The sequence below is a fragment of the Camelina sativa genome, chromosome 7 (assembly GCF_030686135.1).
Source record: "Camelina sativa cultivar CO46 ecotype springtype chromosome 7, ASM3068613v1".
Lineage (NCBI taxonomy): Eukaryota > Viridiplantae > Streptophyta > Magnoliopsida > Brassicales > Brassicaceae > Camelina > Camelina sativa.
Genome location: NC_141886.1, coordinates 3,982,535 through 3,998,897, shown reverse-complemented (window position 1 = coordinate 3,998,897; position 16,363 = coordinate 3,982,535). Strand labels below are relative to the sequence as shown.

The 16,363-nt window shown below is 36.3% G+C and overlaps 2 protein-coding genes and 3 pseudogenes across 4 annotated transcripts; 4 read left to right on the top strand and 1 right to left on the bottom strand.

Annotated features, from left to right (window-relative positions):
* The first annotated feature begins 463 nt into the window (after positions 1-463).
* LOC104704292 (putative F-box protein At3g23960 pseudogene) lies at positions 464-1,856 on the top strand (annotated as a pseudogene).
* A 994-nt stretch (positions 1,857-2,850) lies between these two features.
* On the top strand, positions 2,851-3,921 carry LOC104704291 (putative F-box protein At3g23960 pseudogene; annotated as a pseudogene).
* A 3,389-nt stretch (positions 3,922-7,310) lies between these two features.
* LOC104700254 (F-box protein At5g65850 pseudogene) lies at positions 7,311-8,483 on the top strand (annotated as a pseudogene).
* Positions 8,484-9,373: 890 nt separating this feature from the next.
* Positions 9,374-10,086, bottom strand: LOC104700255 (uncharacterized). The gene has a single exon (XM_010415737.3). It carries the CDS (start codon positions 9,974-9,976, stop codon positions 9,425-9,427), a length of 552 nt encoding a protein of 183 aa, XP_010414039.1. The 5' UTR covers positions 9,977-10,086; the 3' UTR covers positions 9,374-9,424.
* Positions 10,087-12,518: 2,432 nt separating this feature from the next.
* LOC104700252 (folate-biopterin transporter 1, chloroplastic) lies at positions 12,519-15,326 on the top strand. Of its 3 annotated transcripts, none has more exons than XR_015561003.1 (9): positions 12,519-12,892; positions 12,969-13,228; positions 13,311-13,375; positions 13,467-13,629; positions 13,732-13,880; positions 13,966-14,240; positions 14,356-14,524; positions 14,620-14,712; positions 14,846-15,326. XR_015561003.1 is itself a non-coding variant. In XM_010415734.3 (9 exons), exons 1-9 carry the CDS (start codon positions 12,649-12,651, stop codon positions 15,143-15,145), a joined length of 1,704 nt encoding a protein of 567 aa, XP_010414036.2. In that variant the 5' UTR covers positions 12,519-12,648; the 3' UTR covers positions 15,146-15,326. The 3 variants fall into 3 exon arrangements, 2 of the variants coding, with proteins under 2 accessions (XP_010414036.2, XP_087312983.1); XM_010415734.3 differs by having other exon boundaries at positions 13,980-14,240; XM_087456857.1 differs by having other exon boundaries at positions 12,593-12,892; positions 13,315-13,375; positions 13,980-14,240.
* The last annotated feature ends 1,037 nt before the right edge of the window (positions 15,327-16,363 follow it).

The window sequence follows — 16,363 nt, the reverse complement described above, 5'->3', positions numbered from 1 at the left end:
GCAGTAATAATATTTTTATTGATGAGTATTTGGCAAAAGTTTTGGTAAGGGTATAATTTAGGTTTAAATTATTGTAATAATTGTTATAATATATTAATATTATAAAAATATAAAAAAGTGTACGAAGGTAAATACAAATATAATTTTGGTGGGTATAATTTAGCTTTAATTATTGTAATAATTTTTATAATATATAAAAAATATATATAAGTGTACGAAGGTAAATACAAATATGATTTTTTTTCTAACTAAAATTATTTATATATTTATTTCAAAAAATAAAATTTCATTTTATATTTTTTAAAAATTGTTTTAGGATTTAGGATTTATTTTCTTCAACAATTTTAATACTTCTTCTGCCCTCTGGAATAATACAACTTGAACATTCTATTCTATTGTATTTCAAACTTTTTACTTTTTTTTTTTTTAATACTCAGACGAGTCTAGGGTTTCCTCTCCACCAATGAAATCGCGGCAGCTAAGCGTCTCAGACGATCGTCTAACCATTTCTCGACGCAACACTCGATCGATAACCTTAGTAAATGGAAGAGGAAACTCATTGCCAATCCCAATTGACCTTGTTATGGAGATATACTCGTGGTTGCCGGCGAAATCTATAGCTAGATGTCGTTGCGTGTCGAAGCTCTGGAACGCCGTACTACGCCGCCCAGATTTCACGGAGTTGTACTTGACGAGATCTTCTGCCCGCCCGCAGCTCTTGTTCACTTTAGAAAACGAGGACGAGTTCGTCTTCTTTTCCTCACCTCATCCTCAAAATCCTGTTGAGGGGAACTCGTCGTTGTTTGCTGTAGCCGCCAATCGTTTTACCGATTCCCTCAGATTATGTGAAATCATTGATATTAGTAACGGCTTCGTCTTTCTAAGAGGTAACATGATCTTAGAGGGAAGGAAAAGCGAGTATCGGTGTCGTTGCTATTTAACCCCAGCACCGGTCAATCGTTACCTTTACCGCAGTTGAAGACGAAGAGCAACATGATTACTTCTATGTTGTATGATCCGGTTATGAAACAGTTAAAGGTATTGTTTGATGAAGGATGTGGACATTATGATAAGTATCAAATTCTGACACTCGAAATTGGAAAACCATTGTGGAGAATGGTCGAATGTTGTATACCTCATTTACCCGAAACTCGAGGGATATGCATCAATGGTGTTTTCTACTATCTAGGTACGGCCGACAGGTCTTCTGATGAATCTATGCTAGTTTGTTTTGATTATAGTTCTGAGAAGTTCAGCTTTCTTAACCTCAGTGGACCGATGGAAGATGCAACAACTCTTATGAATTACAACGGCAAATTAGGTTTGCTTATGTTTGACTTTTTTAACGGGAAAAGTAGTGGTTTTGAATTTTGGGTTTTGGAAGACTTCGACAAAAAGGAATGGTCCGATCACGTTTATGTCTTTCCTCCTGTTTGGCAAAATGTAGTTGAGAAGACCACCTTATGCTTTTCTGGAGTGGTTGGTACAACTGAATTTGTGTTTGTGCCGAATACACTGTCTGATCCTTTCTATGTTTTCTACTACAATATCGAGAAGAACACTGTCGTTAGAGTGGGAGTCCGAGGAATGGAAGCGTTTGAAGGTTATACTGTTGAAGCCTTTTCAAATCATGTGGAGAATGTTGAGCTTATTCGAGCATTTTAGGAATTTGTAACTTGAAAAGGTTATGTAACAAAGCTAGTTTTTCTCTTTTTAAGTTCTCATCATAAGGATTAATGACCATGTGTAGTAGTTATCATTTTGTTTGCTTATTGAACATAAGTACGTTTTGTTTCCTGTGATAAATGGATATGCATCTGATAGGTTCTCTATGGCATGTAATATGAGAAAGAAAAGCGTGAAGAAGCATGAGTAATGTGCTGGCACGTGAAGAACTGAAGTGGGAAATTATAGTCACGTCTGAAGAAGCTTGAAGAGTGACGACTTGGTAACAGAATCTTAAGATAGTGTATAGCTTATAAATATAGAGAGAATAGTTGGTTAGAGGTATCTGGAGAGATCATTGTGAAATGTAGGGTTCAGAGCTTGTGCTCTGTTCATGGTGGATAAGTAATAGAGATTAGGTCTCTGTTTTGTTTTATCGAGCTTTTTTATTAGGTCTGGAACATATTAGTTTGATTTGACCTTAGGTCTGAGAAGTTTTAGTTTTCTTGAAATCAAGGGGATTCTCATTACGCTGATAAACTACAATGGTAAAATTAGGTTGACTTGTGTCATATGGATCAGGGTCTTCCTTTGTTAATTGAAGAAGTAAAAGTATTATGTTGTATGTTCTTGAATATTTCGAAAAGCAACAATGGTCCATTATACATATATGTATTGCCCACCTTTGTGGAAGAATGCAGTTGAAGAGGCCAAGTTTTACTTTGTTGGAGTTATATCTACGAGTACAATATTGAAAAAGGAACAATCGTAAGAATTGAAATCCAATGAATGGAAAGCGTTTCATCATAACAGTTTTTTTCCACCTTTGTAGAAGATGTGAAGCTTATGGAAGTGTCTTTTTAGGATTTTGTAACGTTAGCTAGAATTAAGGCTCTTCAGTTGTCATCATCAGGATCAATAAACGGGCCTGAACGTTTGGCTTTCTCTTAACGAAGATTTTTGACGAATGGAGAAAAACTTTATAGTGCAAAGTGAGACTAATAAATTTTTGTTGTTGTTTTTTTTGTACATTGAAGAATCTGAGGCGGGTCTAGGGTTCTTCTCACTGCAGTGTCTCTCCACCATGAAAATGAAATCACGGCGTCAGAACATTTCTCGGCGCGAGACGCGATAACCTTAGTAAATGGAAGAGTAAACTCGTTGCCGATCTCAATCGAACTCGTGATGGAGATATTCTCGTGGTTGCCGGTGAAGTCTATAGCTAGATGTCGTTGCGTGTCGAAGCTCTGGAACGCCGTACTACGCCGCCCAGATTTCACGGAGTTGTACCTGAGCAGATCTTCTTCCCGCCCGCAGCTCTTGTTCGTCTTACGCAACATGGATGGGGTCGTCTTCTTCTCCTCACATCAGCCTCAAAATCCTGTTGAGAACTCGTCGTTTGCTGTAGCCTCCCATCGTCTTAGCCATTTGCCTTGTCACAGTGGAATCGTTGGTCCAAGTAACGGCTTTGTCCTTCTTAGAGGTGTCAGGGGAAGGAAAAAGCAAGGATTAGTGTCGTTGCAATTTAACCCCAGCACCGGACAATTGCTACCTTTACCGCAAGTGAAGACCAGGAGCAGGATGTTTGGGACGTTTAGTTGTATGGGGTATGATTCAGTTAAGAAACAGTTCAAGGCATTGTCCGTTATCTTTTCTGATGCGAAATTTGAATATTCGTATCTGACATTAGGAATTGGAAAACCATCGTGGAGACTGGTCGAATGTTGCATACCCCATTTACCTCGAACTGAAGGGATATGCATCAATGGTGTTTTCTACTATGTTGGTACTAGGCTCAAGAACAGCTCTATGATAGTTTGTTTTGATTTTAGTTCTGAGAAGTTCAGCTTTCTTAACCTTAGTGGACCGATGGAAAATGCAACATCTCTGATTAATTACAATGGCAAACTAGGTTCGGTTGCGTCTGACTCTTTTAATGGAGGAGATACAGGTTTTGAGTTATGGGTTCTGGAAGACTTGGAGAAAAAGGAATGGTCCAATCACGTTTATGTATTTCCTCCTGTTTGGCAGAATGTAGTTGAGAAGACCATCTTACACTTTTCTGGAGTGGTTGGTACAAATGAATTTGTGTTTGTCCCGATAACACTGTCTGATCCTTTCTATGTTTTCTACTACAATGTCGAGAAGAACACTGTCGTTAGAGTTGGAGTTCGAGGAATGGAAGCGTTTGGTGGTTATAGAGTTAAGGCCTTTTCAAATCATGTGGAGAATGTGGAGCGTATTCGAGCATTTTAGGAATTTTTAACTTGAAGATTGTGTATCAAAGCTACAAGTTTGGCTTTTAAGTTCTTCTCATCATAAAATACCATGGAATCTTCTTACTTGAGTCGTTATATCTCCACATCTCTTGGGTAGTTATCATTTTGTTTCCATGTTGGATATGTATGTCCTGTTTCCTGTGAATCTGTGATGTTGTGAAACTTTTGTGGATACTGGATGAATCTTATTATCTTATTACATAATTGGTTCATACACTCTAGAGCAAAAGATTGTTATAACTTCTATTAAGCTAATTTTTGCTTTTCAAATCATGTAGAGAATGTGGAGCTTATTCGAGCATTTTAGGAATTTGTAACTTGAGGAGGTTATGTAACAAAGCTAGTTTTTCTCTTTTTAAGTTCTCATCATAAGGATTAATGACTATGTGTAGTAGTTATCATTTTGTTTGCTTATTGGACATAAGTATGTTTTGTTTCCTGTGATAAATGGATATGCATCTGATAGGTTCTCTTAGGCATATGTAACCTGAGAAAGAAAAGCGTGAAGAAGCATGAGTAATGTGCTGGCATGTGAAGAACTGAACTGGGAATGGAAGCGTTTTAACATAACAGTTTTTTTTCCACCTTTGTAGACCACATAGAAGATGTGAAGCTTATGGAAGTGTCTTCTTAGGATTTTGTAACTTCACAGAGATTTTGCAACGTTAGCTAGAATTAAGGCTCTTCAGTTTATCTCCTTTTCGCTTATTGCATGATTATATTCTGTTTTTTTTTTATATTCTTTTATGGATATATATCTATCTTAACATTTTTGGAGTATATTTTTGTGTCATCTCTCTTTTATTTTTGTATCCAAACAAGTACCAACTAAATTCTCTACAATCCTTGCAACTAAACACAATCATTTCCATATTTGATAATATTAATTTCAAATTTCATAAAATCTATCTACCTAATTTAAAGCAATATTTTAGATTAAAATATAATTCTCCTTAACACTTTTATTTAATCTTATATTTAATTTTTTGAATTACTATTTAATACATAAAATTTTAGATTTTTTCCAACATATGATATGATTTGAATTTTTATAAACGAATATATATTTTCAAAATTGTTTTAAGATTTTTGTAACCAAACAAGTATATTCGGATATAGATTATTTTATATTTTAGTTATTTTGATATATAATGAATATTTTCACTTAAAAGTTAAAATATCACGCGATGGAGTTATATTGTGTGAAGGATTTGAATCAACATGAATTTAAATTTAATTATCATTAATTTGGCGTTACACAGATAATTTATCATTTCTATATTTTCCTAACATTATTAATATTAGAATATTAGATATATTAAATTGAGTAGTTTACGATAACGTAATTTGGTGTTACATGGATAATTTATCATTTCTATATTTTGCTAATATTATCAATATTAGAATATTAGATATATTAAATTGAGTAATTTATAATAACATAGAAAACAAATTATTTTGCGGTAAACTGCAGGTTAAATACTATAATTAACAGTCAAATACAATTATGTAATCTTACACTAAACACAACTAACACATAAATATAACTTAAAATTTGATATATCTTAAGTTCTTAACATTTTTGAAGCATCCTAAATTTGTCTCATCCTCTTTTTTTTCAAAACAGGTCGGTTTAAATTCAAACAAACAAACCCAATTGCACTAATCGGATCATGCTTTAAATCATTAATTAATAAGATTATAAATAATCCTTAATTAATAACATCTTAAATAATCTTTAATTAATCGGAGTAGTTAATTATAGATATTCTGAAATAATCATATACGGAAATATATCTACAGAAAATCAGGCATTTTGATCAAATGAAATCTTTAATCGGAAATTTTATCCCTAAATTATCTCTACTTCAATGCTAATTTCTTCAAAAAAATTAACAGCTTTTAACATTATTTGAAAATAATATAAACAATAATATTCTCTTCAATCAATTCAACCCAAACAATTATTTGTTTGATTTCGATACTCTTTCACGACCATCGACTTGGTCAGGATTTTTTTCGATTTCGTTTCTCCCATCAATATGAACTCTAAATTGAAAACCCACAAAATCTTTCTTTTAGAACTTTAATCGTGTTGTCGACAAAATAAAAAAAACTTAATCAGTGTGATAAGAATTTAGAAGAAGCTCGAGTTGGTTTTTTTAGAGGGTCTGGTACTTTGGTCAGTTTACTTAGAGAATCAAGTTGGTTAGGGTCTGATCGGTTTAACTGTTTTAATTTTGTTTTGGTTTTGGTTCAATATATTTTAATTACAATATAGAGGCTCATTATCAAAATCTATTAATAATGGATGAAATGAGGTTTACTACATAATTTTAAATTATGTGTATGTCATTGTGCATTATTTCGATAGTTCGTATATGTTCTTTAAATAATTAATAGTATTGGTAATGAATAAAAAGAATAAAATCTATTTTAATATTTTTTGAAGTATATTTTTGTGTAATCCTAATTGTTGGGTCGGTCTTCATTCATTATTATCTTAGTCAAAATTGAAAACTTTCCTATTATTCGATAACAAATATTTGCTTTTAATGAAATCTATGAGTTAGTATCAAATATTTATTATAGTTAAAAATGGAGGAACTAATTTATTGATTCGAAATTATAATGACATATTTGAAATTATAATGAAATATTCGAATTAACTTCTTCATAATGCACAGGGTTATTGATATATAAAACTATAAAACAAACAAACAATATAAAAGAAATAGACATGTTGTGTACCATCGGGTAAATCCTAGTGTTTTAACTCTACACAGTCTACCGAATATGTTCTAAGCCTTAAAAGAGATTATGGGTGAAAAATATACCGAGAAAGCGAAGTGCTTGGTTAAGAAAAAAATGTTTGGCAAGACAGACACTCATATATATATATATATATATATATATATATATATATATATATATATATATATATTATCAGTAGGAAATTTAAAATTAGGTCACAAATACAGAGGAAAAAAAAAAAAAAAAGAGTGCTATACACTAAATATGTGACAATGTGAATGTCTTCTTCTCTGAATTCTTGATCCATGCATGTTTCCAGATTTTGTATTTTTTTTTTTCTATAATCCTAATCCAATAAACGGCCTGAACGTTTGGGCTAGATGGGCTTTCTCTAAACCAAAGATTTTTGACAACAGAGAGAAAGTGAGGAACCCTAAACTCTAGTATACTGTGTGTTTAGTGCAAAGTGAGACTAAAGTTTTTTGTTGTTTTTGTACATTGAAGGATCTGAGGCGGGTCTAGGGTTCTTCTTACTACAGTGTCTCCAGTCTGACAGTCTCCACCATGATGAAATCACGGCGTCAGAACATTTCTCGGCGCGAGACGCGATCGATGACCTTTGTAAATGGAAGAGGAAACTCGTTGCCGATCTCAATCGAACTCGTGATGGAGATATTCTCGAGGTTGCCGGCGAAGTCTATAGCCAGATGTCGGTGCGTGTCGAAGCTCTGGAACGCCGTACTACGCCGCCCAGATTTCACGGAGCTGTACTTGACCAGATCTTCTCCCCGCCCGCAGCTCTTGTTCATCTTCCGAGACAAAGAGTATGCGTTCGTCTTCTTCTCCACACAGCATCCTCAAAACCCTGTTAATAACTCGTCCTTTGCTGTAGCCGCCAGTCGTTTTACCCCTTCCCTCAGATTATATGATTTCGTTGGTGCTAGTAACGGCTTCGTCCTTCTCATAGGTGTCAAGACAACTGCTAATCATAAAGTGCTACTGTTGTCGTTGCTATTTAACCCCAGCACCGGACAATCGTTACTTTTACCGGAAGGCAAGCCGGAAGTGAAGCCCAAGTGCAATATGCTTGGGCTGAATATGGTTAAGTTTATGGGGTATGATCCAGTTAAGAAACAGTTCAAGGTATTGTTCATTACCATGTCAGGTGCAAATGGAGATTATGAGAGATATGACGCGTTTCAAGTTCTGACACTTGGAATTGGGAAACCATCATGGAGAATTGTCGAATGTTGCTTACCCCATGTTCCCAGACCTGGAGGGATATGCATCGATGGTGTCTTTTACTATATAGGTAATGTCGACAGGTCTTCCGTCCAATGTTTTGTAGTTTGTTTTGATTTTACTTCTGACAAGTTGAGCTTTCTTAACCTCATTGGACCGATGCAAGATGCAACTACTCTGATAAATTACAGTGGCAAACTAGGTTCTCTTATGTCTAAGTATTTTTATGGGAGAGATACAAGTTTTGACTTGTGGGTTCTCCAAGACTTGGAAAAAAAGGAATGGTCCAAGCATGTTTTTGTATTACATCCTCCTGTTTGGCAGCATGTAGTTAAGGGGTTACGCTGTTTTGGAGTGGTTGGTACAACTGAATTTGTGTTTGTGCCGACATTTCTGTGTAATCCTTTTTATGTTTTCTACTACAATGTCGAGAAGAAGACTGTCGTAAGAGTTGGAGTTAGAGGAATGCAAGAGTTTAATGGTTATCCTGTTGACGACTTTTCAAATCATGTGGAGAATGTAGAGCTTATTCGAGCATTTTAGGAATTTATAACTTGAAAAGATTGTGTTGTAACATAGCTAGTTTCATCATAAAGACCATGGGAATCTTACTTGAGTCGTTCGTTATATCTCCACATCTCTTGGCTGGTTATCATTTTGTTTCCTTGTTGGATATGTATCCTTCTGTTTCCGGTGAATCTGTGATGTTGTGAAACTTATGTGGATACTTCATGAATCTTATGATCTTATTTAACGCTTTACATAATTGTTTCATACATTCGATCTAGAGCAAAAGATTGTTCTAATAGGCTAATAATCTTTGCTATTTAAAACTCTTCTCTACCTTTTGTAACCACATCTTTTACATTCAGATTATTTTCATTATACAAAACAAAAAAGCAACCAAAAAAGTTGGATCAGCTTTGACGAACCTCCGATATTTAGGCCTAAATTTTGTGCTAAATAGCATGCACAAATCTTTTTTCGAAATGGAGATTGCAAACATGATTATGGTATTCTTCTCCTCACACCAGTAGTCTCCTCATCAAAGTCATGATGAGATCTCTTGTGCAGCCAATCGATTACATGCACATTTCCCCAACGCCTGTGGACTCATTGGTCCTAGCAACGGCGTCGTCTGTCTTACTGAAAAACGGATCTTAAAGGGTAGGAAAAACCCAGCGTTGATGTCGGTTATATGTAACCCTAGCACCGGAAAATCTTTAACTTTACCTAGAATGAAGACGGGGAAGAGGAGTGGTCTGAGAAGCTATTTTGGGTATGATCCGGTTAAGAAATTAACAATTCAAGGTATTGTCAAAGAGTACTCTTAGATTGACACCATCGCTGAAAACAGAACACACATCCAATAAGCCAAAGAGTAATTAATGAGAAGCTATTTTGGGTATGAGTCCTACACTAACTCCAACATATAAATAGAATGTGAATCACTTCTATGTTTATTAATATTTTTGTCGATCCAATTACTTCATAGTATCAGTAGGCAAGAAACTAAACATAACAGTGTCTCTTACACTTCCCTTGATATATAGAAACTTCCTCATCACACCTTCTCTAGTAAACCCAACTTTCTCAAGAACCTTTTGAGATCCAACATTGTCCACATCGACAAGTGCCTCAACCCTCTCAATCTCTGGAAATTCTTTAAATATCTCCGCCGTCACTAGCCTCACTGCCTCCGTCGCAAACCCTTTTCCCCAATACTTTCTCGCTAGGACATAACCGATCTCTTTTCTGATGTCATCCACCGCCATGATCAAGATGTAGCCGATAGGACGGTCGTCTTCTAAGCAGATGGCTCGGAGCCAAGGGTGTGTCAAGACACGATCGGTTATGTATTTGATGGCTTCGTCTCTGCTCGTGCAAGGCTCCCAAGTGCAGAAGCGTGCCACTTTAGGGTCTGTTGCCCAAACCATGTAGTCGTCGACGTCGGAAAGAGTCATCGGCCGGAGTGATATTCTCCCCGGAGGCGAAGAGCTCATGATTGGTTGTGTTTCTTGTGAGCCCATCTCCATTTTAGGATGATGATTGTTTGAGATATCACATTCCTACGTCTAAGCAGTGTCATTTATAGACAGATCGCGATCTTAGAAAACAATTAGGATCCTCCCTAGTCCCTATAGCTTTATTGACTTTAAAAATAACACTAAATGACTAAAATAGTACCATTTGCTATATAGATTTAAGTTTAAATGTTTTGTATTGTAGTTATTCGATTAAATAGTGTTTGAAGATGACGTGTCATCGTGTGAGTGGAGAGTTGTCTACATTTGACATTTGACTTTCAACAATTACTTGGTTGCCAAACAAAGTATTGGTCGGAACATACCGTGTTGCTTCCAGCTAGATGCCAATATTGCCAACAAATCGTGTCTGGTCACATTTCCAAAGAGGATTGAACTGTTTCTCAAGTATTTTAGAGTCTTTAGTTACTGTTGATAATTGTAGTACAAATGGTCGTTGGTACACTGTAAGTCAACGCAAGAATCAAGTTACGTAGTTCAGTTAAACTTAATTTAGTTGGTTAATCAAGTATGTCATGCTTCATTTAGTTTATTTGTACTTTTAAATATTTGAACATAAACTGGTAAAAGAAAAAGGCTTGTACTCTCAAATTATAAAATAATCTTGGTATAAAAATAGTAAATAAGGTTACTACGTACAACATGAGAAGAAGGGGAAACAGAGCATCACATCAACTTATAACATGTGATTTATACAAACTAAAGCAAAATACAATATATCATCTATACAAATCTGATGTGATTGATATTTGTTGATGCAATTCAGGTCATGATCAGTGCAAAGAATCAGAAGGCAATAAACTAAACATGACCATATCTCTAACGTTTCCTTTTAGATACATAAATTTCCTCATCACCCCTTCTCTCACAAACCCAACTTTTTCAAGAACCTTTTGAGATCCGACATTATCAACGTCGACAAGTGCTTCAAGCCTCTCCATCTCCGGCTTGTCCTTGAATATCTCCGCCGCCACAAGCCTCACAGCCTCCGTCGCGATCCCTTTCCCCCAATACTTGCTCCCGATGAGATAACCTATCTCTCCTCTGATCTCATCGACTGGCGTGACGGAGATCGAGCCGATCGGACGGTCGTTTTCTAAGCAGATAGCTCTGAGCCAAGGGTGTGGCAACAAGACGTTGTTTAAGTATGAGATCGCGGCTTCTTTGCTCGTGTGAGGCTCCCACGTGCAATAGCGCGTGACCTTTGAGTCAGTGGCCCAAACCATGAAGTCGTCGATGTCGGAGAGAGTCATTGGTCGAAGATGGATTTTCTCCGGAAGTGAGGAAGTCGCGGCGGATTTGATCTTAGTAGATGGGTCGATCTCCATTGACATTGTTTCTTTCCTTTTTGGTTTATGAAGATTCTTTGAGAATTCTTTAAAATAGTTCTTTGAGAATTCTTTAAAATAGTTAGCTCTCTTGATAAATTGATGAGACTAAAAACACATAAATTGATCATAATCTTACAACTTATGTTCTATGTATCTGATTTATATAATCTGATGTTTTTTCTTTTAACAAGTAAAAGGAAACAGAACGTTCCTTGTTGCTTCGAACGGTCAAATACGCAACAATAAGGTTTTGTTGAATGGAAGGTGTGGTTGAAAAAGGCGGTTTTACGACGGTACGATGAGATGAACAACAACATATTTTATCTACCATTCATCATTCTTTTTCTTCCTTGAAAAAAAGTTTCCATTCTTCGCTTTTGATCTAAGTGAAGTGCGTGTTCTTTGGCGAAAGCTTGTTTGGTCGTTTTTTAAATTCCGTAAACATAATAGACATTTAAGAAAATACATAAAATACAACTACAATAATACAAGTCCTTATATTGTTTTTTTTTTTTTTCATTTCTTTCTTAAGCATTCAAATACTTTGAAACTTATGGGGCACACAATCAGTCTCATTCACATTACGTATTTTAGAAAAAACAATTTATTCGTCTTATATACAAATTCAGATGTTTTTTTGAGTAACTATTTATTTTGGTGTTTTCTTAGAATACTATGTGAATAATTATATAATTGTTTTGTTGTCACATTAATCGAAAAAAAATCCAAACCCGATCAAACCGATTCTAGATAAATATTTGAATGAAGCTTGGAGGGTTAGTAGATACTTCGGGTAAAAGGTGATATCTGATTCAAACCAAAACGAAAACTAATAGCCCAAACACCCAAAGCTAACTAAACACAATAACTATGTTTTATGATCTATCTTTCAAATACTTATTTAGTAATTGAAGTAATATTTTTTACCAAGTTTATCGATTAATTCAGATATTTTTCGAAGACTTTCAATTACATCTCTACCCAAATTTAAAGAAGTGCTCAAATGAGATTTATGAATTGATACTCTCTAATACCAAAAATCTGAAAACCCGACCCAAAATCCAATGGTACCCAAACAGCCACCCTTTTTTGCAATGTTTGGTACTGAATAGTTTAGACTTTAGCAAGAAAAAATAAAAGAATATAAAATATAAAAATCTTGAAAAGAAACAAAAATGTTGTATTAATAAAAAAGAAAGTCCGAAATTAGAAAAAAAAGAGAAAAATACATTTTTTTTAATCTTCAGACTCTCTCCATAGCGCAAGAGACGGAAAAAAATTAAAAAGGGAAAGTGGGCAAAAAATTACACAAAACCATTTAATAATAAAAAAATGGCGAGTCCCAAACTTTTCTCTATCCCAATCTCACCTTCACAAATTACAGTTTTGCCATCCGCCTTCCTCTCCTCCGCCAACAACGGGACACGTCGCCTTTCAATCGCCGTCCGATCTCACCGCCGGAAGATTCGTAGGAGACCTCCTGACAGAGATATGTCGTCATCCATAGTTTCAATGTCGGAGCTTCCTCCTCGCCGGCGTAATTCCGAGGAAAGCCTTCTTCTAGATTCTAGGATCAGTAAGTTCTTTAAGCTAAATTGGATTCGTTAATCGCTGCATGAAATTGGGTTTAATTGTGAGGAATGTGTGTATAGGTGTAGCTGAAGGAGATGTAGAAGGAGACAGAGATACTTCTTCTTCTTCTTCTTCTTCTTCTAGTGTTATTAGAACACAGCCTCCTCGTAACAATAATAAAGGAAGAAGTCTTAGTAGCAGAGCCATGTTTTACGGTGTTGAATTATCACCGGACAATGTTGCTGTAGCTATGGTGTATTTTGTTCAAGGTGTTTTAGGACTCGCCAGGCTCGCTGTTAGTTTCTATTTGAAAGATGACTTGCATCTTGATCCTGCTGAGGTATTGATTGAGATGCTTTTGAAGTTCCTTTTTATAAAAAAATATTCTCTTTATAGGCTGACAATATATACCTCTTGACTAGACAGCTGTGATAACGGGTCTTTCTTCATTGCCATGGCTTGTTAAGCCTCTTTACGGTTTTATTAGGTATGTGTTCTTCACCACTTCTGTACTTGTTTTGATTCTATTGTTGAAGAAACTGTAGTGGCCAATAATAGCAACTTGTTCTGTTTTACAGTGATTCAGTGCCTTTATTTGGCTATCGGAGGAGGTCGTATCTGGTTCTCTCCGGACTTCTTGGTGCATTTTCGTGGAGTTTGATGGCTGGTTTTGTTGATAGTAAATATAGTGCTGCTTTTTGTATACTTCTTGGTTCCCTCTCTGTCGCCTTTTCTGATGTGGTAAGGTTTCTAATCCATTCTGGTTAACTTAGCCTGGTTGAGTTCCAAGATAGAGTTGGTTTTTCCAGCATGTGGAATTGTTGGGTTGTTAACTTTTCATAGGTAGTAGACTCGATGGTAGTGGAACGGGCTCGTGGTGAGTCACAAAGCGTGTCGGGATCTCTGCAGTCTTTGTGCTGGGGATCCTCGGCTTTTGGTGGAATTGTGAGTTCATACTTTAGTGGCTCCCTGGTGGAGTCATATGGTGTAAGGTACAGTACACAATTTGCGCATACAGTAGCTATTCTTTTTCGGTATCCTGTGGCATAGATAACTAACTAAGTGGCATTCTAAAAGCTGTTATACCTCAGGTTTGTATTTGGGGTGACAGCTTTACTACCTTTGATAACTTCAGCAGTTGCTGTTCTCGTGAACGAACAACGTGTGGTCAAACCAGCATTAGGGCAGAAAGAGAACATAACCTTGGTCAGTCCTGGCTTTCTTCAGACCTCAAAGCAGAACATGATTCAGCTATGGAGTGCCATTAAGCAACCAAATGTTTTCCTCCCTACCTTATTTATCTTCTTATGGCAAGCCACACCACACTCAGATTCTGCAATGTTTTACTTCACGTATGTCCTCTTCCACTTGGTTCCTGGTCATCGGCTTATTTCATATCCATTGAGATGGTATTAAGTATTAACTACAGAATCTAACTTATGTTATTTGGTTTAAAATTCATCTCAGTACGAACAAACTTGGCTTTACTCCGGAGTTTCTGGGACGAGTTAAATTTGTGACCTCAATTGCATCGTTGCTCGGAGTAGGACTGTACAATGGATTCCTGAAGACTGTTCCACTGAGAAAAATCTTTCTCGCGACGACAGTTTTTGGCACGGGTCTTGGAATGACTCAGGTTGGTCCCAACTGCACTTTACATGAAGAACTTTGCCATCTATCCCTGCTACAGAATCAATTAGTAACTCTTGGGACCGCTCTTATGTTTTGCAGGTTATCCTTGTGTCAGGTTTTAACAGACAGTTGGGAATTAGCGACGAGTGGTTTGCCATCGGAGACTCTCTAATCCTAACAGTCCTCGCTCAGGTTTAAAGCTTTTGTTAGCATTAAGTTTCCCAAAGGCTTTGAATTCTCTGATTTTAGTTATGTAGTTAATGCAGCATTACTGGAAATGTATCAGTATCAATGCACTGACAGCTTAAAATAAAAACTGTCACAGGCTTCATTCATGCCGGTTCTTGTGTTAGCAGCGAGACTGTGTCCAGAAGGAATGGAAGCAACTCTCTTCGCTACACTCATGTCAATCTCTAATGGAGGCAGTGTTCTAGGTGGACTTATGGGTGCAGGGCTGACTCAAGTATTCGGCATCACAAAAGACAGTTTCGGTAACCTATCAACGCTTATTATTCTCTGCAATCTTAGCTCATTGCTCCCTCTGCCTCTTCTCGGTCTTTTACCGGGAGATTCTCCAGACACTCTTACGAAAGATGATGCAGACATTGAGATGAAGTCGAATTAAGGAAGATGATCAATGATAATGACAAAAGTTAAAATGTTATACCTTTTGGGGTTATGTGTCTCAAACCCTATGATTACTTGAGAAGAATGATGCAGGCTATTTAACTTGAAAATTATTCCATATCATGTAACCAAAATGGTGTAATTTAAAATACAATAAACTCTTCGTTAAATTCCAGAAACCTACTTCAATATGCAAAAATGGAAAATTAATCTAAAGAATTCATCGTATCTCCACTCTCATCGGCTTGCTTCTCCTCCTCGTGTTGCTCATTGGCGAGTTGCACCTGATTCGACCACAAAACTCGAATTCTTTGGATCGGTCTTCAATATCAGCTCCCCGTAACAGTTACTGCACTGGAAGTAAAACCTATAGATCTTAATAACTAAATAGGTTTCTCCGGTTACTTCTTCTTGAAGGCAGTTGATTCTGGTACCTGCCTCCATGTAGTTCCCACATGTGTTGCATCGAATACGAAACGGAAGCATCGCTCTAACCTTGTTTTGGATCCGGAGAACATTGCTCGGATCAGAGTTTGTTGGATAATATTTGTGTAAGACCTTTCTTTCACCCCATGGCGCAGACAAAGAAAGAACAACTACAAATCAAATACCAGAAAACCCTAAATCAAAACCCCAAAACAAATCCTTCTAGGGTTCTTGAGACTTGAGAGGTCCCTGTGATTTCTAGAAAGAAAAAAGATGGAATGATCGATTTGTAATCGCCTCTCTCTTTAAATAGACTAACTCGTTTTTTTCCTTTTCTTTTTTTGTTCTTTTTTTGTTTCCTATATATTTCCTTTTTTTTTGTTTAGTTTACAATTCCTAAACATGGTTTCCTTTCCTAGGAGAACTTATAAAGTCTAAAAACTAAATAACATAGTCGCAAACTCGCAATCTTATCTCTAATATTCACGATAAGTTCAGAATTAAGGGTTTAAGTATTTGCAGAATGCTTCTAATAAGTAAGCAGGAGCTTTTCTTCCTTTCTTCACTCGGACAGTCGGACTTAAAAGAACCTATTCACAATTTGGGAGGTTAATTCTTTTTCAAAGGCTTGTTGGGAAGAGACATTTTCACATTGGGTTTTTTGTACTATTTATTGTTCTTGTTGTAGTACAACATTGTTATTAACAAAAACTTGTATTACTCCCCCCCTCCCCCCCCCCCCCCCCCCCCCCCCCCGCTCAATTCAAGCTGTGCCATAGTATAGCTTTTT